Consider the following 24,728-nt stretch of genomic DNA (forward strand, 5'->3'; position numbering starts at 1 on the left):
ATAAAATAGATCGAGAAATACTTTGTCACAATTACATTTAATTACTAATCCGCGGGGTACCAGCCTTGTGTAAGCTCGCTGAAGCCGCATATTATAGCTGCTGATTTAAAAAAATTGAGTATCAAACCTATTTAAAACGTTGTTTGTTTTAAATTGAGCTACTAAACACACAACCTTGAAACGCTTCTCGAATATTTTACGTAACGAAAACCCGTGACATATATCGATCGAAAATCACTAACAATGTAAAACCAAGTCGCAGCAATTGTTCAAATTGCGTGATATTCAAGCAATATGTAATCCCGGTAGGTTCCATATACTGCGTTCAACGAAAGAAAATCCCGTTTGTAAAGTTAATTTGCTAAGTGTTTAAACCGCTGTAAAAAACGCAGTATTTTGCAAACTCAGTACAAATGTGGCGTTGCTATGCGTTGTCTGTGTGAGAGTCTTGCTGCCTTATGAAAAAATGTCCAGGAAAACACTGCAAACGCAATATTTGCGAACTTCGAAGCCATTAAACACAAAAGTCTGAACTTTGACACGTTAAATGCGTAGTTATCCGAAGCAATGTAGGCCACTTGAGCCTGGTCGATCGCGTTGTTTAAAATAGCTTTTTTAAGCAACATTAACAGTAGACCAAAAACCTTAATAAATTGCTTGAGCAGATTGTTTCTGGCCTAAAGTATGGAATGTGATCCTAAAACGTTTTTTAAATGCTAATCTAATTTTCGGTTGTCCTTATTTTTGGGTCCATGTCGATGGTAACCCTGGTTATATAGAAATGTAAAACATATTATTTTCTGATTTAACCAAGTAAGACGAAATTACTTAAATCGGAAAATGATTGGGCTGATTTAGGTTAAATCGGACAGTTAATTTTTCTGACCTTAACTATTGCTCATTTATAAATTCAATCGGACAATAAGTCGAACGGTGCCCGACAGTTAATACGCTCAACTGTTTCCAAAACAGCAGTGGCCAAATCGAGTTTTTTTCGACGAGTTTAGGTATAATACCACCGTAGACATAACTGCGTACCGCACTTTTTATTTAATTTTTGTCGTTGGTCTCAATACGATATGATATTAAAGATACTCCGCTTTAGATACTGTTGTTTAATAGGTCTTGTGTGTTAGCATCAGCAGGCAAAAAATGTATCTCGTTCTAATTAACGATGCCAGATAATAGCTGATCAGACCCAATACGTTTTATTTAGCATTTCAGACATGGTTCGCATTATAACCGAAGGATGTTAATTGTTCTGCACTTCGTTGAAATCAATGTTTCAAAGCTTCTCAATGTTAAAGCAAATATATGCTAACCCGAAAACATCACATCTGCATCGTAAACAATTTTTCCAAACCATATCACAATATTGGCTTAATTTGTCAAACAGGGGACGGTCCTAAAATTCTGTCGAAGATTTGCTTTGGGTTAGGTAAGTAGGATTATACACCCCTAGTCCCCTATGGTTATAAACATACCGGTGAAATTACAAAAACAAAGCTCAAAGCTGCTGATAAACATTCGCCAAAATTTGCCCCACTAGATATGAAAGGTTGCCTAATAAGCTACAATAAAAATTGCAGACTGTAAGACTTTTGAAAAACGTGGGGTGCAAGCTTAAACATTCTTATCAAATCAGACAAAATAAAGACCCGCGACTGACTCTTTAGGTCTGCATTTCGAAAATTAGTTCCAACCAACAACCTCTTATTAGCCATCGTCGACCGCACCAACAGTGTTTGTTTACTGCAAGTGGAATAATATCGGATTGGATGCATAAAGACAATATCAATAGAATTATGTTGGCCGATAGGATTGCATTGTTGGCGTCCCGATAGCAGGGCTAGGCTACTTTTTGGTAAACTTGCATTTACGGAAGAAATAGCAAATAAAAAAAAGCTTTTGGTTTCAATATGGCAAACTTACTGTACAGGGAGCTAGCGGATTCAACACATAAGATTAGATGTACCAAAGAAACGCATTGTAAGTCAACCGTCTTGAGAAGTTGTCAGAGTCATGGTTCCAAATTCCAAACCTTCTCGCATTGCATCCCCATACCGGGATATACAAACCCGGTCCGAAATGTTTAATTTCCGAATAAAAATGAAACTGAGAGTGCGAGCAAGAGTAAAAAGCGAAAAAGTTTAACTGTGTTTGCATATTACAACTGAAAATTTAGGAATAAGCTGTAGTCTGTTTGCTACAATCGGATTCTTTTTCCCGTAAAATGGGAACTGCAAACTACGACTTTCATAAGCATCACAAAAACAAATGCTATTAAAAGTTTACTTGAAGGAAAATAAACGTACGATAAAGAAAATGGCATCACAATTTACCAACTGTTTTTCACAAAAAAATTATAAAGCGACGGGCAGCAAACTTCAAACAAATCAGTTGGTAGCTTTAGAAGGGCGAACTTTAAGCAAGTGTTGTCCGTAGTTACAGATGAATATATATAAAAAACATTAAAAAATACGCCTCGGTCTAACTGGAGAGTAAGGTAAGGGAGGGAGTTGGATGAGTATTTCGAATAGTTTATTTTGTATTCGCAGACAACACGCAAAAACAATTCTATAATAGTGATTGTTCCTAGATGAGATCTGTGTTGCTAGTGTATCTTCTTTTTGAATGCACCTATCTTCCTAGATGCTAGCTGTAGTCGAATAGCCTATCTCAGCTATTGGGATCATTGTGTTGTGTGAAGAGCCTAGTGCCTAAGTAACCTTGGCACCTATCGAATTCTAGATGAATGATCCAGGTACCCTACCCTACCTGCAAACAAGAAATTATTGCCTTAGCATACAGTGAAGAAACACATGAACTTTGGTGGATACGAAAATAAAAATTGGAATTGCATAGATTTTCTAAAAACAATGGGCGTTTTAAGTAAAAAAGAGGTAAAGTTTTTTCAAGAGCCTATTATTGCTATACACAAATAAGGAGTGGAAGTAAGCCAAAAATATGTGCAATAAAAAGTGTGGAAAATATTGACAACTTACTTGGGGGACTTACCACTGTCTACTTACCTGAATATTGGCTAAATTTCAGTTTACTGATAAAAACAAAATCAATGATTCAATATGCAGCACAACAACATTAAATCCTATGAAATCCCACCTCCAAGAACCAAGAATTTCTAATAACGGCCACCGCCACCACCGCCATAGTTGTTGCCAGCTCCACCTCCGTAACCACCGTATCCACTGCCATAGCCCCCATAGCCATTTCCACTACTACCACCTCCTCCTCCTCCGACGCCGCCACCACCACTACCATAACCACCTGAAAATGAAAAAAATTAATGATTTGAACAAGTTTGCATTATTTCCTAGATATAACACATGTACGATGGACACAAAAGCTTTACAACCTTAAAAAGGATACTTTACATTTTTGGCGTAATTTAAAAAAAAATTATGTATGTTGTTGCATGTAATTCTGAAAACTTACCACCATATGGTCCAGAAGACCGCTGACCATATTGACTTTTCATTGGACCGTAGTTTGAGGCGCTACCACCATAACCTCCTCCATATCCACTTTCATCATAACTTGCGTCACCACCATACCCTGCAGAAAAGGAATATTTTACGTCCCAAACTATTGTGTACATAAAGATATAACAAAAAATCCTGGAATATTTCTCAGAAAAAACCGGTCAACATTCAACATGTCAGACTGGGGCGGTAAAAATCATCATATTTGAAGAAATGTATACATTATTCAAAGCAGGATATATATGTATAGTTAAACAACTTACCACCATAGCCGCTGTTGCCGTAGCCATCATAACCTAAAGTACAAGCATAAATGTAAAAATCAAATCAAATTAAAGCTATTTCAAAATGTAAGGACTAAAAAAGTGCAACAGTCAGTGTTGGAAAACGTATCCAGGGAATTTTTGTGTTTCCAACAAAGCACAAGTTGTTCAATTTTTCCCATCTATATTCACCATTACTAGAGTAACCAGTTGTGGCCGATGCAGCACCTTGGTTATAATCCTCAGAGTAGTCTTCATTGTTGTAGCCATCATAACCACCATAGCCGCCTCCGTAACCTCCCCCACCTCCTCCAGAGTTGTAATTTCCACCCCCTCGGCCTCCCCTGCCCCCACCACCACGTCCACTGCCCCCTCGACCCCTTCCACCTCCACCTCTGCGACCTGGAAAACAGGTTATGGATGGCATAAATGTTTCAGACCCAAGCTAAGTACTCATTTCCCTTAAGATTGTATTTTAAAAACAGGTTGGTAACATCCCTTTCAGAGTTTTGACCAATCAGCATTGCAAGTCAGACTGGGGCGGTATAACATCATCATAAGGAATTTACACCAACCAAAACCCTAAAAAATCTATAATTTACTTCTACAAATGATGAATTTTATAAGTTCTTCTAATGAGCTACAATTGATTTCAGTTTAATAGAATACACTATTTTTTAACAATCTTTTTTTTAAATAATTCATTTCAGCTCAGCTCAAGGTAAGCACTGCTAACTTAAAAAAAATATATATATTATATATATATATATATATATATTATGGAAACCACAAAACGTAAAAAATGCAACTCCTTATCACTTACCACCGCCGCCACCACCTCCGCCTCCAAACCTGGAACTTTGCCTTTCTTCAACTAAAACAAACAAAAGTTTTATATAAAACTATTACACAACATTGTGGCTGTAAATGTTTACATAAGTGGTTTCATTATTGCAGAACAGTTCTCATTAGTTAATCAAACTGACGTGTCAAGTTTTAATCACAAACCACTAACAATTTTTACAATTACAACTTAGTTCAAACCTTGCTGTTTTGCCTGTTCCATTTCTGCTTTAGACAAGGCCTTTTTCACCTCACATCTCATGTTTCCATCAATCATGTGGTGTCTTTTAGCTAAAAAAGTTTTGTCAGTTTTACATTTAACATTAATAACAGTTTAAAATCATAAACATAAGTAAGTCTTTTTTCAGTAGTTACCGGTCAGCATGAAAATCAGACTGGGGCGGTATACAATCATCATGGAAAGACTGCATATTATACATTCAACCTAAAATACTCACCAACTAGTTTGTCCACCGTGTCAAAGTCTGTAAATGTTATAAAGGCAAAACCTCTAGTTTTCTGGGTTTCTCTATGCATAGGAAATTCAATACTTTCAATTCCACCATGCTCAGAAAAATAATCTGAAATGTAAAAAATAATTTAGTAAAAAGTCAAAGCATGCTATTAAAACAACTATTATGTTTTACTTCGGAGCATCTCTTCTGTACAGTGTTCCTTAACACCACCAATAAAGATTCGTTTCACTTGCACGTGAGCACCAGGTTTTGCAGACTCCTAAAAATTGACAGATTGGCATAAATTGAAAGACTGCCAGAAAGGCTGTTTAGGTCAACAACTAACTAGCATCCAGAAAATCAATATATAATAATACACAAACCTCTCTGGAGACAGCTCTTTTTGCATCGACTTGCTTGCCATCAACAGTGTGTGGCCGGTCTTTCATGCATTCATCAGCCTAAAAACACAAAAAATCTTTAATTTTTAATCTAACGTTTTTCCTACTTTACAAAAAAAGCAACATACATAAGAATGAAAACTTTTGATATTGGACAGGGAGATGTTTAATGCAGCTTAAAATTGCGCGGATATAATGTGATTTATAACGTTTGCAGGGGCAAAAATGTAGTGCTATCTGAAACAACGAAAGAAGTCTCACCGTTCATACAATTTTTCACAGCTGAAAAAAAGTGCAGTTTTAACCCTTGTGCAGGCCGAACTTTCGCAAATAAGCCAGGTCCAAAAACAGTGCAAATCCAGTGATATTGATATGAAAAAAATAGTGATACTTGCAAGTGAACTTTTATTTTACCTCTTCCTCTGTAGCAAATGTGACAAAACCAAATCCTTTAGAGGTCTGCTTCTGGTTATCCTTAATTACAACGCAGTCTGTAATTTCGCCATACTTTTTGAAGTAATCAGTCATAGAATCATCTGTTGTTTGCAATGAAAGCCCACCAACAAACAATTTTCTAGACTGTTCTTCTTCTTTACCACCACGGAACTATAATCAAGGTTTGTTTAAAAAAATTAGATGGCAAAATGGGTTTGCCATTAAAATAGTTTGCACAATATTTGAATTTGAAAAATACAACTGTTAAAATATCAAATTAACTAAAGAAATTATTTAAATACAAAGATGTTCAACATAAGGTTACATATTGAAAAAATGAGATAACGTTAACATGGTTAAAAAGGTGATCCCAAATTGATGTTTAATTCCTTTAGTAAAACAGACAAGAGCAACCATAGTTTTTAAATTTTCACAAATAATCAATAAACAGCTACTAGAGAAAAATATTTTTACAAAATGTTGGTAGTATTTTACTAAATTGGCAGTTTTTCTTAAGTGTTGATTTGCCAGCACTAAATTAAACTAAAATGTAATCTTATGTGGAAATGGTATAATTAATGCCTACCATACGAAACAGAAAACTAGTTTGGCTAAAAGAATTACGCCAAACATTTCGAAAGATAATTGACAATTCTTTAAATATAACAAGCGGATACAAGATAATATAATATTACTACAAATTGCACTTACCGGCATGATTATTTCTTTGTTTAGAACTTGCAAATCAACAAATCTCTTCGCGCGTTGCTTCTGGTGTCGACTTGCGAAATGCTCTGACAAAGAAAGGAAGAAGCTAGAACGCGTGGCTGGCCCTCGCTTTATCAAAAAATCACAACGATTGAATTTAGGTTGAACGCTTCTCAAAACAAAATGGAATTATATCATTTTATCAACTATTTAGAAAGCAAAAATCAAACACTGAATCCTCAATTAACCAAAAACATCGTCACCGATTTATTTAGTAACAAGTTAAGTGATCAAACTTGACTAAACTCCTGATTCTAGGAAATAAACGAAACATATAACCAATAAGGTGAAAGATTTTACAAATACAGTGTAAATGTGATGTTTTTGAGTCTTAGTGGATAACCGAAAATTAAATACTGATCGAAATAATTTAAAGAAATTTGGTTTGGCTCAGTTGGTTATTTAGAGCTATATTTTTCTTGAGACTAAATTTTAAGTTTGTTAAAGCAAGTTTTTTTTAATAGGATAAAACTCCCGGATGAAAATAAGCGCGAAATCACGCGATTGGCTTGTTCCTCTTTAGTTAGGGGTTAAAGGTTACCGAGTTGCAAAACCGCCAAAGCAAGCAAATACCAAAATTCAAATAATCAGTTTCTACCGATTTTTATAGTTAGTAATAAAACGTAGGTTGGCGATTTAAAATAACTCAGCGTTTTGTCGACTGTTGATGCTTTTACATGTTGCCTGGGCTTTAAAATGAGCGAAACAGCCCTAATCAAAACATTCTACTTACCACATGTGTTAAAGTTAATGCGACCTTGCGTTCGTAAGGCACGAAATAAAAAAAATCTACTGAACTTCAGGTTCTTTTCATGATTTTTTTATATGTTGTATTGTGGAACACCTTCTATGGCCGTGTGAAAGTTCAGTAACGTAGCATATTTTTTTGGTTTGTGTTTGGGGTAGTATACTAGTATTAGGGTATTATTAGATTAAATTCCAATTTTTTTAGGTTTGATTCAGTAATTCATAAATGTGTGATATATTTATACTATGATCAGATTATATGAACCAGTACAAAATACTCTCCAAAACTTATTATTTTGAAGCAATGTCTCTTGTATATAATTTTGTTAGAATTCTTCATTTCAGCTTTTGCAAAAGTTGATTCGCACACTAATACAACTCATTGAAATTCTTGGGCCTTTTGACACCCTTCAAAATTTTCACGCATTCACCAATCTTTGCCTTTTTTCCATTTTCAGGTTAACCTGCATCTCTGCTGTTTGATGGTTTAGTATTGAATTTAATTAAAACAAGTTCATTTAAGGTTAGTTTATAATAAAATTAAAATGGGTAAGACGAAAGTGGAAGCAACAATAGTTGACAACAATGACGAGGAAGAAGCAGAAGAATATGAAGTTGAGCGTGTTGTTGACAAACGTTATTTTAAAGGAAAAGTTCAATACCTCATTAAGTGGAAGGGATTTTCAGAGTAAGTTGACAACATTTTTTTTTTTTTTTAAATTACATTAATATTTTGATGTATTTTTCATACTATAAATTTGAATTCCTTAAGATTTAAAATCATAATAACAAACTACGAACCTTTGCATTAAGCCATAACAGTTGTTACATTCTAGTCAATTTTGTTTGAAAACAGATCACTTAGCATAATTCAAGCAAGACTGGTGACTGATAACCTCATTTTAAACTGGTTTAGAAAATTGTTGAAATAGTTGCACTGAATACAGTTGTGCAATTATTGTCTTTTCCTAATATTCTTCATATACATGCTTTTACACTAGTTCGATTTTTAACTGCAATTAATGTCATACTTCTGGAAACTCTATTAAAACGACGTATTACTTTAACAGTTCGGACAACACATGGGAACCAGATGAGAACCTTGATTGCCCAGACCTAATTGCAGACTATGAGACCACGCATACCAAAGACAAAAAATCGAAAGATACTACTGTAAAAGGTTTATTTCTATTTAAATGTTAAATATAATATATTAAGCATGTTTTTATTGTTATGATGTATGTATATATAATTTTATGTAGTAATGTGTGTATTATAAAGTTTTTGCAAACGTTTTGTATAAGACAACTGAGGACAACATTTGTGAATGTAAGCCATTTTTCCATAACTAAAAGTTTTATTGGAACACTAAAAGTTTTCTTTGTTGATAAAATAGGTTTAATACCTAAGTTCTTTAAAATATTTAAAATTTTAGATTTGATGTACTGACTGTTAGGCATACTCACAAGAGTCATAAATGCAATGAAATATGAATTTTGTTTAGCTAATATCGAAAAATATTTTTTTTCTTAATATTTTTGAATCCACATGTATAATCACTTAAAATCAGAATGTGTTTCTTGTTTGTTTAAATTCTTTTTTAAAAGTTTTGCATATTGGCCGGTTCAATTTTTTTTTTTTTTTTTTGTTAGTTGCATGTCCATAATTAATAACTTAGCTACATTACAATATAATGTTCCAAAACTGTTACCAGGGTTAAGATTTCGCACAATGCGAGTGCATTTCACTGTTGCTAACAATATGCACCTAACTCCAACAGCAAAATAAACAAGTGCATCACACATGGTTAAAAAGTACTTTAGACCAGTAAACTTAGAGGTGGGCCTTACAGAAACGAAGTCATTGTAGCGAAATCGCATTTGTTAAGCTTGTGATGTAATATATTTAGGTAAAATGAGAATTCTTAGCAGGCTTGTATCTTTTTTGTGAAGTGTTTTTACCTGGGTGATGGCTGATTGCCAGACATTTGCACGACTGTGTGCAATATTTTTTCAAGGTATTTTAAACCGGTGATCAAATTCGGGTTTTGACAAAATTGAGACAAATGTAACATTGTTTAGCTTATTAGAAATATACATAAATATTATTTGAAATACTTTGTTTCAGCAAATGTAGCTTCTGAAGATAAAAAGAGGAAGAACATCGACAAAGTAGAGCCTGCCAAAAAAAGTCGGGTTGCAGATGAGTTGAGGCCTCGTGGATTTTCACGGGGATTAAAACCAGAGAAAATCATTGGCGCTACCGATTCAGGCGGCCAGCTCACCTTTTTAATGAAGTGGTAAGTGTCTTCATGATGTGGAACATGTTCTCACAAATAGTTATTTAAAATAATTTTTGTGTTTAACTTTTAATGTTGCCTAGTTTATTATATATCTTAAAAAAATCTGTCCTATAACTTTTTGATTACATTTGCTCAACATCGTATCCATGCCTTCCTTGATCATTCGCTAAAAGGTATAATTAATAAAAAGCAACTATAAGTTATAACAGAGTTTGACACCCACTAATATACTGCCTTGTGTCACAAAAAATCACCCCCTTATATACTGCCTAGTGTCACAAAATTTTGTTGATAACTTGGACATTGCACTGTTTATACATTTGGAGAACACAGCCTTTAACGTTAGAGACAAGACCAAAAAGAAAAATTTGGGCCCAAAATGCTTGTTACCATAAGGCTTGCAAGACTGTGTCATCCTGCTTTTAACATGTCATGTTTTATGCAAGGGGTTGTGGCACACTGTGTGGTCTCTTTTTGCTTATTTTAAGTTGGCAAACTGTTTAATAAAAATATCAATAATAATAGATTAAGTTTACGATTCGGGATACAGTCTAAATGCTGGTCATTGTATTCAGGTTTAGGTTGTTTGGGGTTAGATAATAAAATTTCCTACATTACTATTCAGTTGTATTGACAAATTAGTATCACAGTAATAGTTTTAAAGTGTAAAAAATACCTTTTTAACTATCGTTTTTGCCTTGTTTTTAAAGGGAGGGTAGCGATGAAGCAGACCTTGTTGCATCCGAAGAAGCCAACATCAAGTGTCCTCAAGTGGTTATCAAGTTTTACGAGGAGCGACTGACATGGCACCAAAGCACGGGCGACGACCAGTGACTTGCCTAGTTTACGTTCTTCATCTTTCCCTTTTATCGGGCCACTACCCTGGCGCCAACCTGTTGGGTTTCTATAAAGACTAAAAGAACTCTTCACACTGCAAAGTTACAAGTTCAAACAGTTTTTCAATCGTTGGTAATCGTTAGAAAAATTATACTGGTTGCATTATGGAACTTGAGCAATGGTTTTTTACACCACTAAACTTAAACTATGATTTAACATTAGTTTTAGACAGTCATCATGTTATCCATCCGCGACAGTAAAATAAATATAGCTGTATTGGTATATTTTAATATAGCAACACCTTTAACCTTTACTGGCCTGTTATATATGTTTAGTATATCTAAAAGATTCTAGTGCATGCTTACAACCACTGAAGATATTAGTAGCATTGTTGGTTGTTCTTATCTAAAAAAATAAAAAGCTTTCTTTTATCCAAATCATTCTATGGTTTGTTTTTTGCCAAAAAATGTAAAATAGCAAGAAGCAAAGACAACTTGATTTTTATGTCGATGTACCCTGGCAATCTTACAGAACAGTCCAAAGACACTGGTTTACTTTTTATTAACTGTACTTGATGTTGCGACGTTTAGACTCCTTCACCGCATTTTTTAAACGATTTAAACATTTTTGTAAGAGTTAATATTAACTAAACGAAAAAATGTTTTCGCCGAGTGTTGTTACCTCGCCTTGTCACGTATTTTGTTCTTTTTGTTTGCAACGACGGAGCTAGTACCCCACAATTTTTTTAAATACAAACTTGTTTCGGCCTTCATCATCACCTTGCAACGTAAATTAGTTTTTCCCGAAATTCCCGTCATTAGGTGGCAAGTGTGTATTTTTTACTTTGGACGATGTTTTGTTATTAAACTGCCATTTCGTTAACGCCTTCTGTATATAACTGTAAATACACCCTTTTTCGCATACGAGCCACTTGTTTCTCGTCAATGTTTTACTGGACGTTTTTGCAGCAAAATAAACAACTGGTCCTCAAAATGTCGAGAGACAACTTTTCTGCTCGTTGAAAAGCGACAAAATGTTGTTTTACGTGGTGGTTATTAAAATCCAGTTTTGTAATGCCTAGCCTAGTGGTTAACTTTACTCGAGTCACCCTTTTTTATGGCTGAATTCATTTATAACAAATTACTTTGACAGTATTTAGTGAATTTAGTTAATTCTTAGCAAACAGTTTAAAATGGTTTCGGGGCGTTATTCCCCACTGATCTAATAAACTCCAATCAAGGGACAAATCCATAGTCATTCGGGTGCTTATTTTCAGATCTAAGGCGCACTATACGGTATAACGTGACGTCATAGCCAAGTAATCTTAATAATTGCGTTTATTTGGTTTCATTTTAGAAAAAAAATAATTGTTTTGAGGGTATACCGGTAAAATCTTAAATTGCTTGAATTGTTTTATTAGATAGGCTGCATAGATGGAAGGTACTCCAGCCTTGAGACCGAATTCAGAACAACATCAACTTCGGAATAAAAGACAGTTGTGAATAAGGCGTAAAATAGGACTAATACCAATAGTCCTCATATCGAAATAAGACCTAAATGGCCAAAATAAGGCCTATACAGACTTTTATCCAACCACAATCCCCACACATGACTATCACTAACTCTCCTAATAATTTCAATCTTAACTCAATTGCTAACCCCAACAACTACCCACCCTGACCCCATAAACAGTGTCGCCCAAACGTCGACAACAAAACGGACTATGCCAGACAGGTGTCTCATACGCTCTCCGTACAGTTTTAGGCGGTATTTTGGTCTTATTCAGAGTAATTTAGTGCTTATTTCGACATATTTATCTATTAACAATTTTAGCTCTTATTCTGTCGTGGTTATACTGCGAATTCGGTTTTGCTTTGTCGGTAGTCGTAATACTATATGGTATTATAGATTATTCTGATTTAAATATTGTTGCTTTGTAGGTATTTTTGTGTGTTCTGCTTGGATACTGTTGAATCAATAAGCAAGTTTAATAGCAAAGTAAAAAAAATATAGGCTATGTTGCACCTGACAGTCTCCTTGGCGCACCGGTTAAGAAGTGCTGCGTTAGAGAGTTCGACAAACAAAAAGGTATTAACTAGATCATTCGGTTCAATGGCTTTCAGCGTACTAGATCATTCGGGTGCTTATTTTTTATAACAAGTAACAAATGTTCAAAACTGATCAAAATAAGCATTCGGGGCCAATAAAAAATAACGTACACAAACGATATAATAATTCATCAAGGAATGACGTCAAACCGAAGGCTGTGTTGATCTTCGGCAATTGCTTGCATGGTTGGAAGAAAAATGCAACAAATATTTAAACAGAAAGGGCTCAGCAAATCATCATTGACGGCTGAAATATTCCACTTACAGAAAACTAAGCATCAACCTCTAAAATGCACGCCAACGAAATTGCAATAAGTGTTCTCGCCCACCCCTAACAAATTCGGCCACAAGTCCGTCGCCCTAAAACTTCAAGCAAAGCGAAACGTTGTCGTAAAGACGCCGAAACGTGACTTCTAACCTGGCGGTAAGCATGGCGTCATGAGCGTACCTGTCAACGTTGCTCGTGGAGATAGGATACAAGGGGGAAAAGTCAAGTTTCTAACCGCGGCGTTTAGAAGGCGTAGCGACCAAGCTGAGGTCTAGTTAGAAAGCGCCAGTAGAACCGAGATTTACCACGACCTGCCAACACCTCACGATTAAAGAACGCCACGCTTCTCTCAAAACGCCACTCGATTTTCTTGCGGCACTTAGTCGCAGTCTGATGAGCGTTCGAAACCCAACTGCGGTAGCAAATCGTAGCTCAGGTGTCTTGTGATTTCAGTTCATGAGCTTGGTGAACCTGGACATGCAGAATGCGTTCTCTAGTTTCCTAAAAAATGCGCCTTTAAATGTTTAAACTTTCGAAGAACTGTCTGACGAAGAATCGTGTGTAGAAAGCTGACGGCCAACCGTAGCTTTCAATTTTTAATCTACAAAGAATCTACTTTTTAAATTAAGTTCATGTTTTTTAGACAGAAAGTTCAGTTGTTTTAAGGATGAAGTTTTTAACTTTGTGCCTTTTTGTTCTGTTTCTTTTTGGAATCGTAGTAAAAGGTAAGTTTGTTTTATGTTGCCTTTAATTAGCTTAGCTTTGTTAAAAATAATTGCTTTTATGCGCCCGAAAAACCCGTTAAGTACAGCCCCGTTATGCCAAGCCCGTTTAGACCAACGACCAAACTATACGGTCCGTCGGAACAATCTGGCCAACCAGCGTGGTCCAATTACATTTTGTGGCGGCCGGGGCCATGTTGCAAATGAAGAAATAAAACTTACATAAGACACACAAGTTACGTCATAGCGTTACGTGTTAATTCAAATATTCATACGAAACTTGTTGTTCTAAAAAGAACCAGTGTGCAATTATGAAACTGAAGCCATCGGTTAGTCGTGCGAAGCACGAAAAAAACTGCGTATATTGGGTTTCCGTTGTCGGAACGATAACGTCAGTTATGTGGTCCTTTATGAAAAAAGTTTAGTGACTCCTGGTAAATTATCAGGATACTATTTGTTGAATGTAATTATTTAGACTTTATTCTGAATAAATGACCATCTTAAGATGAATATTCTGTCTTCTTTATCTTGTAATGAGCCATAAATACCTTGAAAAAAGATCAACATGCTTGTTTTTTGCGTTTGACGACTTTATAGGACAGCTAGCACGAAAGTATCGTATTAATACCTATTTGAAAAGGTAGTCGCACTAGTCGGGCATAAGAAAAAATACCCTTTGTTTTAAATTTGACCTATTGCGCTTCAAAGTTTCTCGTGAACTAACCTTAGTAGCTTTATGACATCACAAACTACAATTCGAATATGTTAATACTGTTTTTAACAATCACTTGCGTCGTTGCAGAATGCAATTGCAGGATCAGGCGAGTTATCGTAGCGGATTCGATCCGTGAGGCTTGGTTGCAGGAGCAAGCCAGACAGAAGCACAAACAAGAAGTAATTGTTGACGAGGTGGACGAAGAACTGGGAGAACCTCTTATCCGCGGACCTTGCTTCACTCAATGCTCCATCGCGATTACCGTTAGAAGAAGGTAACGGAATCGCGAACTTGTGTTAAAAACTGAAATAGCGATGGCCGATATTATTGGATCCTATAACCCTAAAGCAGGACCCATTTACATCATCCGGATGATATTAGGATAGTGTACAGCCGCCTTCATACCGGAGTTACAATACTTGGGTTAAAATGTGATTTAAGCAGCGGTTTCTATACATGTTATGATATGTTGTTTAAAGCGATTTCGGCCGAGGTAATTAGTGAAACTGTGAGAAAATTTTGACTTCGGATTTCGGAACACAATATTTGGTTTTCTTAGCAATTTTAATAAGAATAAGAAACTCATAACATTCGATTGTGTCGACATGTTTCTTAGTTTCATTTAAACTATTACCTACATTACCATAACATACCTTGCAAAAATAAATGGTTCAAAAAAAAAAATTGAAAAAAAAAAGATTTTGTTGTTGTTGTAAACTGATTTATATGTTGAAGATAATAAAAATGTATTTCATGATTTGTGATGTTTAATTTTAGTTGCAACTACAAAGGCAAAAACAAAAACAAGTGTTTGTACAAGAAATGTTGCTGGGATGACAATCCACTAACTCCAGTCGATAAACGATGCTACAAAAAAGAAAGTAAGTATAGACTAAAGCGTTTTATATACTTTGATTATGTAAAACTATACTATCTAAGGTTTCTATCTCAAATAGGTCGAGAACCATTAGCTTATTGTGGAGTTCCTATCATAGGCATTTGTCGGCAGCCTACAGACCGCTGGCGGGAAGCGGCTTTTCCGCTGTTCTTCCCAGCTATTTCGCCTTTACAAGAGTTGACAATTGCACGTTACGCCCTATATTTGTTATTCCCAAACGTTAAATTAAGGTGGCCATTTGTGTAGAACTTATACTGCCACGCAACGCAAGCTCAAATTACAATTCGACATGTTAACAAAAAAAGTATTTGACTTTCTCGTAGCCTATGTTTGCATTTTGAGAAAACCTGCTCAGCTTAAATGCGCCATGCATTCCATGGAACTTCAATGATTATAAGTATCGCTAACACACTAACACGGCCTATGAATTTAATCGCCCTTTGCGTAAATATATTGAGGCTTTAAAATATGACAGATTATCGAGAGTATACTAACCAATCAGCGCAAATTTAAATACTTTTATTACACCCTTTCTTTGTGACCATGGAACATTGTTATACGCAATTTCTGCGTAGCATTAAGCCCTTTGTAAGTAACATTTAAAACTAAGAGTTTAAACAAAATAAACGCACCATTTTTGTGCTTCACGCATACTTTTAAGCCTTTAAGGGATTGATATGTAGCCATAAATCTAGTTCATTGACCTCATAAATTATTGTATTAGCCGCCTTCTCGATTATAATTAAACATTTTTTAATTGCATAAAAATCCTGATTCCATTCGCAGCGCCCTTAAGATTATTATAATATTATTGCTTAAAACACACAGACTTTTAACAAGCGAAAACATTTACTACGAGTCTTTGAAATCGTTTTTTTTTTTTTTTTATTAATAAAATAAATAGCGAAAAAAAACGGACAAGAAAAACAAATCAAAACAGTAAAGCTCTCAAGCAGCTAACGATCATTTAATTTTGTGTATCGTCATACTTCCTCTTTTTAAAGCCGAATATCGTTCGGAAGTTCGCGCAGAAGATAGCAACAGTAAAAAGCGTAACATAGTCGGGACAGTGTCGGCATATTTACATTGATAAATAACATATCGCGCGCATAAAAGGACACAATTCACAAATGTTTTGCACGGTTTGTTTTTGTGCACTCCAAAAAGTAATTGATCGCGGGAAAAAATACACGATATTCGTAGTTTAGTACGTACTCACGTTTTCCCAGTATAGACACGTAACAGGACACAAATAAAATAAGTGGTACAGGGCTTCTGTGACCTTTTTGTAAAACGTACATTGGTTAGATTCGGTTTTACCAAACGAATAAAGGGAGACATTTGTAACAATTGCGCCCAAGTTAAACTTTATCTGAAAGCTTCTTAGTTTGTTTTTGGATTGTTGAATTGTAGAGGTTGCGGTAAATTTTCTCCGATGGCAGACGTGCACTCCCGCAATTTAAGGTCCAGTGCCATTTTAATTGAGCTTTTGGAGGAAAGAGAATTGTTGTTTGTATTTTTTCGTAAACCAATTTGGTTGAGTTATACTGCTGGATAAATAATTTTAATGTTTGGGTTCTATACGATCGGAACGTTGTTGCGCTACCCGAACCCCAGTCTTCTGGGAGACTCGATATTAATTTTATGAATTGGTCAAAATCTGTGTTGTTAGGTGTAAAGTTAAATTTATATACTAATGTGTCATATTGTAGATACTCGCCGTTTCTATTCAATAAATCCTGGTGAAAAATTATATTGGAATCTATAAGTGATGGCATAAAAAACATTTGAGCGGAATTTTACTTTTTTGTTTAGCCAAAGCGGACGGCTGTTATATTAACCGGGACAACACTCATTTTAAAGGTTAAGATTGGAATCATGAGGGTCTTGATAACTGTTATTTTTCCGAGAAGAGAGAGACCCCTCGCGGACCAAATATTTGATACTATTTTATTTTTTTCAGAAGTGGTGTGAAGTTTTTTTCAATTAGATCGGCGTCGTTACTCGAGCTAGTGGGAATTTCAACGCCTAAGTATTTGATAGTACCTGATGGCCATAGAAGGCCACTTTGTTCCATGGGTTTGTGACAGTTTTCGCGATTTGTTCTGATAAAAAAGGCGTTTGATTTGGACATGTTGACCTTGCAGCCTGACATTTTCGCCGAGTCTCTGAAATCTTGCTAATTTGACTGACGACTGAGAAAAGGGTGCCAACCTCTGGTCAAAAAACACCCGCTGTGTTGTTTCTAATTCCACATCGGTATTTCATCTTGGCTGATTTGCTTTTCCAATCGACGCCAAATGATTCGATACCATTTACGCCATAAAATAATCTGTTGATGCATGGTGTTGACTCCAAAAATAGTGTATACCAGAACAATTAAGGAGTATTGCGTACATCATTTCGCCTTTCAAACGTTATTTTCGTGCAAATCAGGGTCCGCCGAAACGTTTAACACGCGATTTAAACTTACATTCTTATTAGCCATCGCAATGATGCTATACGATTTACCCAGTGGGCAATTCAAGCGTACACAAGCTAGAAATAGAATACCCCCAGATGCCTTTAGAATTTTGTGAGTTTGGCAAACCGATTATTTGCAATATTATCGCCCTGTGGTGTTCACGTTAGACTTAGAGGAATGTAATGCTAGAGGTTGAAAATAGTTTTTAACTCGTCATTTAATGCAAAAATAGAGACACTAGTTCACCTCAATGAGATGATACTAACAACGCCAGCATAAGCAAACACTTAGATTTAAACAGTTCGTACAAAAAATCGTTTGCAGTTGGAATTTGCCCTAGTCCAGTTTGCGTCGCCATTGTCCCCAAGGAGAGACTCGCCTGTCTTGCCGCCATCAATGACCCGAACATCATGAGCAACAAGACTTCTTGCTTGACGTCATCTTGCTGCTGGGACGCGTCCGACAGCTCCGAGCCACCCTGCTACGATATTGGTAAGAAACGCATTTAAACAGCCGAAGTTGACCACGAATGTTTCTTTGATTTATTAAATCGATATGGGCAGTAATCAAATTGACATTGAAAACAGAAGGGAATATCATAGGCATTTTGCATGAGAAATATCAGATACTATGATAGGCAATAGTAATGTAATATGTCTATTGCAGTATTTTTGTACCTTTCTTCTGTCAAGACGAAATAAAAAAAACGAATAAAAACTAGTACGGGTATAGTTCAAAAACTTGCAGTGCAGTTAATTAACTAAACATGCGTCAAGAACAGCATTAAAGAAAAATTTACACCAAGCGTAGCATTTAACCATTAAAATCACCATAAAAGTTAAATGCCTCCCCCTTCCCCCCCATAAGATGGATCAGCAGGGACATGTATTTTTTTGCATGCAGGGCTTACCAAATCCGACGTCGCCACCTGTTACCGTATACCGCGAAACGAGAGAGTGGGATGCGGAATTTCCGGGATATCGGAGCAAGATTGTTGGCGCAGGAAGTGCTGTTACGACTCTGAGGCGAACACCGAATTCCGCTGTTTTCGATCGTCGAGGCCTGGGGTGAGCGAAATAAATAAGTGGAAGTAAAGTACACCTGGAACCTTAAGAAATGGATATACAGTCTCACGCTGTACTATGATACGTTAGCTGTATATTCGTTGAACGAAAGAACGATAAATCACAGATGTTGTACACATATGTGTATGTTGTCACAAATGTATAACTTATTTTAAATTTCTGACATTTAAAGACGTTTTACAAATATTTATGTAGAAACGAGTTTTTAGATATTTATATATACTTTTTTTTGTGAGATATCTTGACGAATGAAATTTGTGAATGAACATTTGCTAAAATTTGTGGTTAAAGTACAGAGAATGAAAAAGGGTTCTTGATTTTTCTCAGGATCATCATCCTAAAACTGCAACGCCGTCGATAGTATTGAGTGAAAGTGATCAAACCTTCACCAAACCAACAGAACGAAATCAGTTCATTCGTCATGCGACCACCTTGTTTCCGCTAAAAACGCCCTCATTTAATCCAAAACCTTCCACTTCAGTAAGTATTGCAAATTTTTTTTTCAAATTCTGTACTACCAAAATTGGATGCAATGTTTCTGCACCGTCATTTAACAGTAAACTTTTGTGGCCAGATCATACCGTACTCGTGTAATTCGTCGAAGGCCTATTCGAAGTCATTTGTCGTACAGATATTATTTGTACGTTTTGGAATTGATTCCCAAAGCTGAATTTCAGTGCTACGAATAACAGAAAATGTATAACGTTTTGCTTTTTTTTTCAGGCCGATTTTCAAACGACATTTACACCGCCGAAGGTTACATCACAGGAAAGATTCCAAACTCATCCTAAAACAACTGAACGAAATCAGTTCCTTCGACATGCGACCAACTTGTTTCCGCTCAAAACGCCAACCCCAAAACCCAAACCTTCCACTACAGTAAGTGTTACAAAAACTGTTTCTAAATTCTGTACTACCAAAATTGGATGGAATGTTTGCGGCCCCGTCATTTAGCGGTAACTTTTCTGGACAGATCATATCACTCGTGCCGGTAATTTTACAGCCTTATGGAATGCAAGGCATTTTTGTACAGATATGTATTATTTGGAATTTATTCCCCAAGCTATATTCCAGTGCTTTGAATAACAGAGAATGGACTATTTTTTTTGTTTTTTTTTTCAGGCCGGTTCTCAAACGACATTCCTACCGTCGACAGTTGCATCACAGGAAAAATATCAAACTCACCCCAAAACAACTGAACGAAATCAGTTCATTCGTCACGCCAGCACCTTTTTTCCTCCTGCCAATGCAGCGAAAACTGTTGCATTTACCAAAAGTGACGTTTCGACTTCCTTGTTTCCATCTGCGTGGTCTGTCGGGAGTCATTTTATGCCAAATCCTTCCACTAGTATGGTGGATGTGACAGAACCATCTCTGGCGCCTTTCACACATAGCAGCGTTGTTCCGACACTTTTTGCGCAAGATGCGACATTCAACACTCGTCCTTTTAACACGCCACCCCCTTCAGTTGCTTCTATGACTTCAAGAAGCTCAGCTACACCTAGCACGCAGTCCAAGCAATCTAAATTCCATTACAGCGCAGTGCCATCGTTGTACAAATCCAGCGAGAACTCGAACAAAGCGGTTTCCTCCAAACCGCGCAAAGTTACCTCAAACGCGAACTACAATGCTAGTCCGGCTCGACCGGTTCTTCAAATGGCGCCCCGAAGTTCAGTTGTTCCCACTTTGTTCTTCGACGGGCCAAGATCAACACCAACACCAATAACAGTGGAAACAGCAACGACTAAAGTGCAACTTACAAGACGGCTCGAAACGCCCCGACCCATTGTTTCTTCCACACGAGCAATAAGCTGGATGAACGCGAGAACGACTGCCTTTCCGACGAGGTGACCGACCTATTTTTTGCAGAACAACGTGACCTGCGCAGCACAATGCCACGTTTTGTTTGTTGTTAAGGAGTAACTTATAACTAATGCCATGAAAAAAATCTAGGTTTGTAGGCTTGAACTTTAGATTTAGGCAAAACATATCAGAGTTTTGTAACAAATGTTATAAAATGTACTTTTGCTAAGCAAAACCTCAATGTTTGACCATTTTCGTAAAAAGTCTAAAATGTAAAGTATTTTGCAGAACTTCTTCATCTTTCGTTGATAATTTACCTCCGTACAAAGATACCACTGATGATACTATCCTACCACCAGTTAAAGACGATGACTTGATTTCTGCTTACCAGGTTTGTATTGCTTTAAAATGTAATAAGTTTTCATTTTATTTAAAAAAAGGGATAGGTCGTAAATCAAAAAAGGCGATAGTATTAGTTTATCTTCTAACTTTCTTCGTGTAGTTGGTATATTCTGTTAACGAAACATTTTAAATAGCAATCATTGCAGGCGCTGATCAAGGATTTTTTGTCTGGGGGACATATAAATTTAAAAGAAAGACGTAACCTTAACAATGCAACAAGTTACGTCATAACGTAGCAAAGTTATAACGTGACGACCGTGACGTCTTAATAAATAGTCTTAAAAACGCCTTGTTTTCTAACGAACTCGTACGTAAACTGTGACTGAAATAAAGATAAATCGCGCAAAGCGAAAATAGGTTGCGTTTATTTAGTTTAAATTGTCAGAACTTTATTAAATTGTCAAAACTTATTTAGTTTAAATTGTCAGAACAATTTTTTACGAATACGTGACATTAGAAACATAAAAAATACATATTGCTCATAATAGTTCATATTCTAATTTAACGGAAGGTACACTCTATAAAAAGTATGGGTAACGGGGCAAAAACGTTGTGCAAGTTCAGGAAACATAGGTTGTCCTTTGATAGATTTATACCAGTTTTCCACGTATGCTCAGACAATTACAACACCGAATAAAATCGATGACTATATGTAAATAAGTGGTTGTCGTGTATACTTACGTACTACAATTTGCTCCATTGACATAGTGATGGACCAATGTTTTTAAATGTCTTTTAGTATAAAAATCAAACAACTATTTTTTAGAACAACTCAGTAAACAGTTTGGGATCTTCTGCTAAGCGAGTCTGGAACAGAAACCTGGTTTTCTGCATGTTGGGAAACACAAAGCTGTGTACCATGTCAATTTTGCAAAATGCTGCCGGAAACACGGGGCGAAGAGTCAACTCTGTTGGAATCACCCAAACCCAACCCAGCATTGGACAACAAACTGTACCAAGACAGGAAGTTGTCGCAATCGAAGTTTCACCGTTGAAAAAATCCAACCGTGCTAAAAATGTAAGACAAAGACCGGAATTATTGTTTGTTTACATGGACGGGCTGCAACTAACCTGTCACTAATTTGGCAGTGGTGGCGTGATACTATTAATATAATCCAAGCAAAGCGTGGAAAACGACTCTGAAGCCAGTGTTGTAATGACTTAAGTTAACAATAAGACATTGTGTTTAAATGACTTGACTTGAACTGACTTAAGTCTTTTACCCATCAGACTTGACTTGGACTTAAGTCATTTGGGTGTTTTTGTTTAATAAATTTTACAACATTTGATGGGTTTTTGCCCTTTTTTCTACTTTTGAAAAAAATTGCTTGCAATATATTACGTTTTTGTTGTTTGCAAATCAAAAAATCGCTCATGATTGGACGAGTTTACCAATTTGAATAGTTTACTTTTGTTTTCATAAAAAAATAAATTTGTGCGACGTGTCATTACAAAATGACTTGTTTACAACGCTGTCCGATGCTTTGAATGGCTGTTTGTTTTCTTAACGTTATCGCATCTAATTTGTTGCTAACTATAAAACGGTATTTTTACCATAAGTATTTGTGTGCGTGATTTTCTTACCGAGCAGCCGTCGTTGCTAGACCAATGCCAGGTTACCGAGTCAAATAATCGAGTTGTTTACAGGGCGGCACTGCAAATTCTGGCAAGCAAACCTCGGCGAAAGCCGACGACAAAGAACATTCCGAGTCTGAGTCGCCTGCTGGATTTTCACTCGAAATCGCTTGCGAACAATTTGAGCTTGTTGGCATAGACGGGGGTCTGATCGACAGAGCCTGCCGTTTCATGAAATACGTAAGGAATATATGTATAATGTTTGTCCCGAATCTGACTATTCGCGTGCTAACATTGTTTGTGATATTAAGATATTTTTTGAATGTCCAGTGAGAACTGAAAAACAGCGATGTTATGTATTCTTTATTTTTTAATAAAAAAAAATCATTTTAAACAACACCTTTTTTTTCAGGTTAAACGTACTACTCCTAAATCGATTCCAACCGTCAGCAAACTTAACGAAGGTATTGTGTCCAGCAGCGTTCTGGGAACAGCCACTGGTAAGTTTTATTTTACCTATTTACCGTAACACTACAAAAAACGTAACGCGAAATAGCCAAGGCTGACGGTGGGGTCAGCGGTATAAACTTGTATAACTTTTTAACAATGTTTAAAGTTTAGACTTTTAACAGTAGTCCAAGAGCCAAGATTTATAAGAGTAGCTTGGCCGTGTTATTTCAATTTACTGCGGCATTATCATCTCAGAGTAAACTTGCGAGGTGCATGTGAACTATAGACGACGTACAACTAAGCCTTAAATCAGTGGTCGGCAAACTTTTTTGTCGCGGCCCAAAATACTCTTTCAGAGCTATTGAAGGCCCACTACATAAATACACTACAAAAACAGGGGCGGATCCAGGTTATTTGTTTTGAGTTTTAGGTATTGGAATGACGCCACAAAGTTATGTCATTAAACAATTGATCTTAGAAACATCTGTTGTTTTCGAACGAACTCGCGCGCAAATATGAAGCTAAAATCCAGTTTAATTGCGCGTAACGCGAAACAAATTGGGTTTATTTGTTTAAATTGACAAAACTTAAATTAAAAGGATAGGTGACTCATATGGATCGGAATATTAAAAATAACGACATATATAATTATAATTTAACAGAAATTGGACTGTAAAGTTATCAGTCACACGACACAAGAAACCGTAGAATATCACCTATTTAAGTATAACTAATAAAAGTACATAACAATTCTTACATTTGACGTCACGAGTCACGTCCTAGTTCAAGTAATTTAAGAAACGTGTTGTTATCTAACAGTTCTAAGAAGGTAAAAGTGTTGTTATCTAACAACTAAACCAAGTTTATCGCGCAAAAACGCAAAAACAAATTGCGCCTATTTGGTTTAAATTGGCGAAACGTTTACCTTCTTAGACATATACTTGCATAAAAGATTGACACGATGTATAAAAGATTGACACTATAATATATCATGTCCATAACTGAATGGCGACACTCGCAATCACGTAAAATGTTCGCACGAAACGCAAAAATGCATAGAATAGAATACATCAATCTTGTTTTAAATTTGGATTAATGTTAGCCTACTCGTGCTAAAATAGCCACATAACGTTAAATTGAAAAAAAACTATAGATAATTTGGTAAAACTTCCATTTTACAATAAGTCTAAGTCCACACAGTGTTAGAATGTTGACACCAAGAAAAAATGTGCGTTTGCATATAGTTAAAGTTGGCCAAAAATATAGCTTAACAGGCACTCACAGGGCCACATTTGGCAAGTGGGCCTAAATCACGCTGAGACAATACAAAAACTATTAGCCAACTTTTAAAATACAGAGCGTTGAGTGTACGGCCATCACGCGGCCCACAAGTGTATGATAACACTAAACTGTTCAAAAGTAACTCGCGGCCCACATTTGGACCGCGGATCATAGTTTGCCGACCACTGCCTTAAGTCTCTATTGAAGCAGTTTGTTTTAATTAATTAATAATTTTCAAGGTACTGAATCCACCACAAGCGCAAATGCAGCAAGTGTCCCGGGAGTCTCTCCAAGACGATTTCTTATCGGGGGAGGACCAAGCTTCTTCGGTCCTTCAGGTATAATAAGCTAAATAAAGGATATTGTTTTATTTCCAATATGGAGAAGAAATTTTCTTGTATTA

The 24,728-nt window shown here is 36.1% G+C and overlaps 2 protein-coding genes and 1 non-coding gene across 3 annotated transcripts; 1 reads left to right on the forward strand and 2 right to left on the reverse strand.

The window, feature by feature from the left end:
- Positions 1-2,278: 2,278 nt before the first annotated feature.
- Positions 2,279-6,722, reverse strand: LOC146145276 (heterogeneous nuclear ribonucleoprotein A1-like). The gene is made up of 12 exons (XM_083389401.1): positions 6,612-6,722; positions 5,880-6,071; positions 5,448-5,525; positions 5,257-5,344; positions 5,068-5,190; positions 4,811-4,900; positions 4,605-4,640; positions 3,959-4,168; positions 3,767-3,799; positions 3,457-3,576; positions 3,124-3,288; positions 2,279-2,778 (listed from the first exon to the last, which is right to left on the reverse strand). The coding sequence occupies exons 1-11, from the start codon at positions 6,615-6,617 to the stop codon at positions 3,143-3,145; spliced, it is 1,122 nt and encodes a 373-aa protein (XP_083245527.1). The 5' UTR covers positions 6,618-6,722; the 3' UTR covers positions 2,279-2,778; positions 3,124-3,142.
- LOC146145277 (small nucleolar RNA SNORD31) lies at positions 4,968-5,033 on the reverse strand. The gene has a single exon (XR_014500066.1). It is a non-coding gene; the product is annotated as a small nucleolar RNA SNORD31 (small nucleolar RNA).
- Positions 6,723-7,877: 1,155 nt separating the features above from the next.
- Positions 7,878-11,478, forward strand: LOC146145278 (chromobox protein homolog 1-like). The gene is made up of 4 exons (XM_083389691.1): positions 7,878-8,103; positions 8,486-8,595; positions 9,543-9,714; positions 10,428-11,478. The coding sequence occupies exons 1-4, from the start codon at positions 7,961-7,963 to the stop codon at positions 10,549-10,551; spliced, it is 549 nt and encodes a 182-aa protein (XP_083245817.1). The 5' UTR covers positions 7,878-7,960; the 3' UTR covers positions 10,552-11,478.
- Positions 11,479-24,728: the final 13,250 nt, after the last annotated feature.

This window comes from Ascidiella aspersa, chromosome 5 (assembly GCF_963924565.1).
Source record: "Ascidiella aspersa chromosome 5, kaAscAspe10.2, whole genome shotgun sequence".
Classification (NCBI taxonomy): Eukaryota; Metazoa; Chordata; class Ascidiacea; order Phlebobranchia; family Ascidiidae; genus Ascidiella; species Ascidiella aspersa.

Excerpts from the sequence above, each read along its gene's own strand:
- LOC146145276 (XM_083389401.1), bottom strand. Across the intron at positions 4,901-5,067 it reads CACGGTGGACAAACTAGTTG|CTAAAAGACACCACATGATT; the intron begins GTGAGTATTTTA and ends AAACTTTTTTAG. Across the intron at positions 3,577-3,766 it reads CGGCAACAGCGGCTATGGTG|GGTATGGTGGTGACGCAAGT; the intron begins GTAAGTTGTTTA and ends CCTTTTCTGCAG.
- LOC146145278 (XM_083389691.1), top strand. The coding sequence starts at position 7,961 with ATGGGTAAGACGAAAGTGGAAGCAACAATAGTTGACAACAATGACGAG. Across the intron at positions 8,104-8,485 it reads AAGTGGAAGGGATTTTCAGA|TTCGGACAACACATGGGAAC; the intron begins GTAAGTTGACAA and ends TTACTTTAACAG. Across the intron at positions 8,596-9,542 it reads GAAAGATACTACTGTAAAAG|CAAATGTAGCTTCTGAAGAT; the intron begins GTTTATTTCTAT and ends ACTTTGTTTCAG.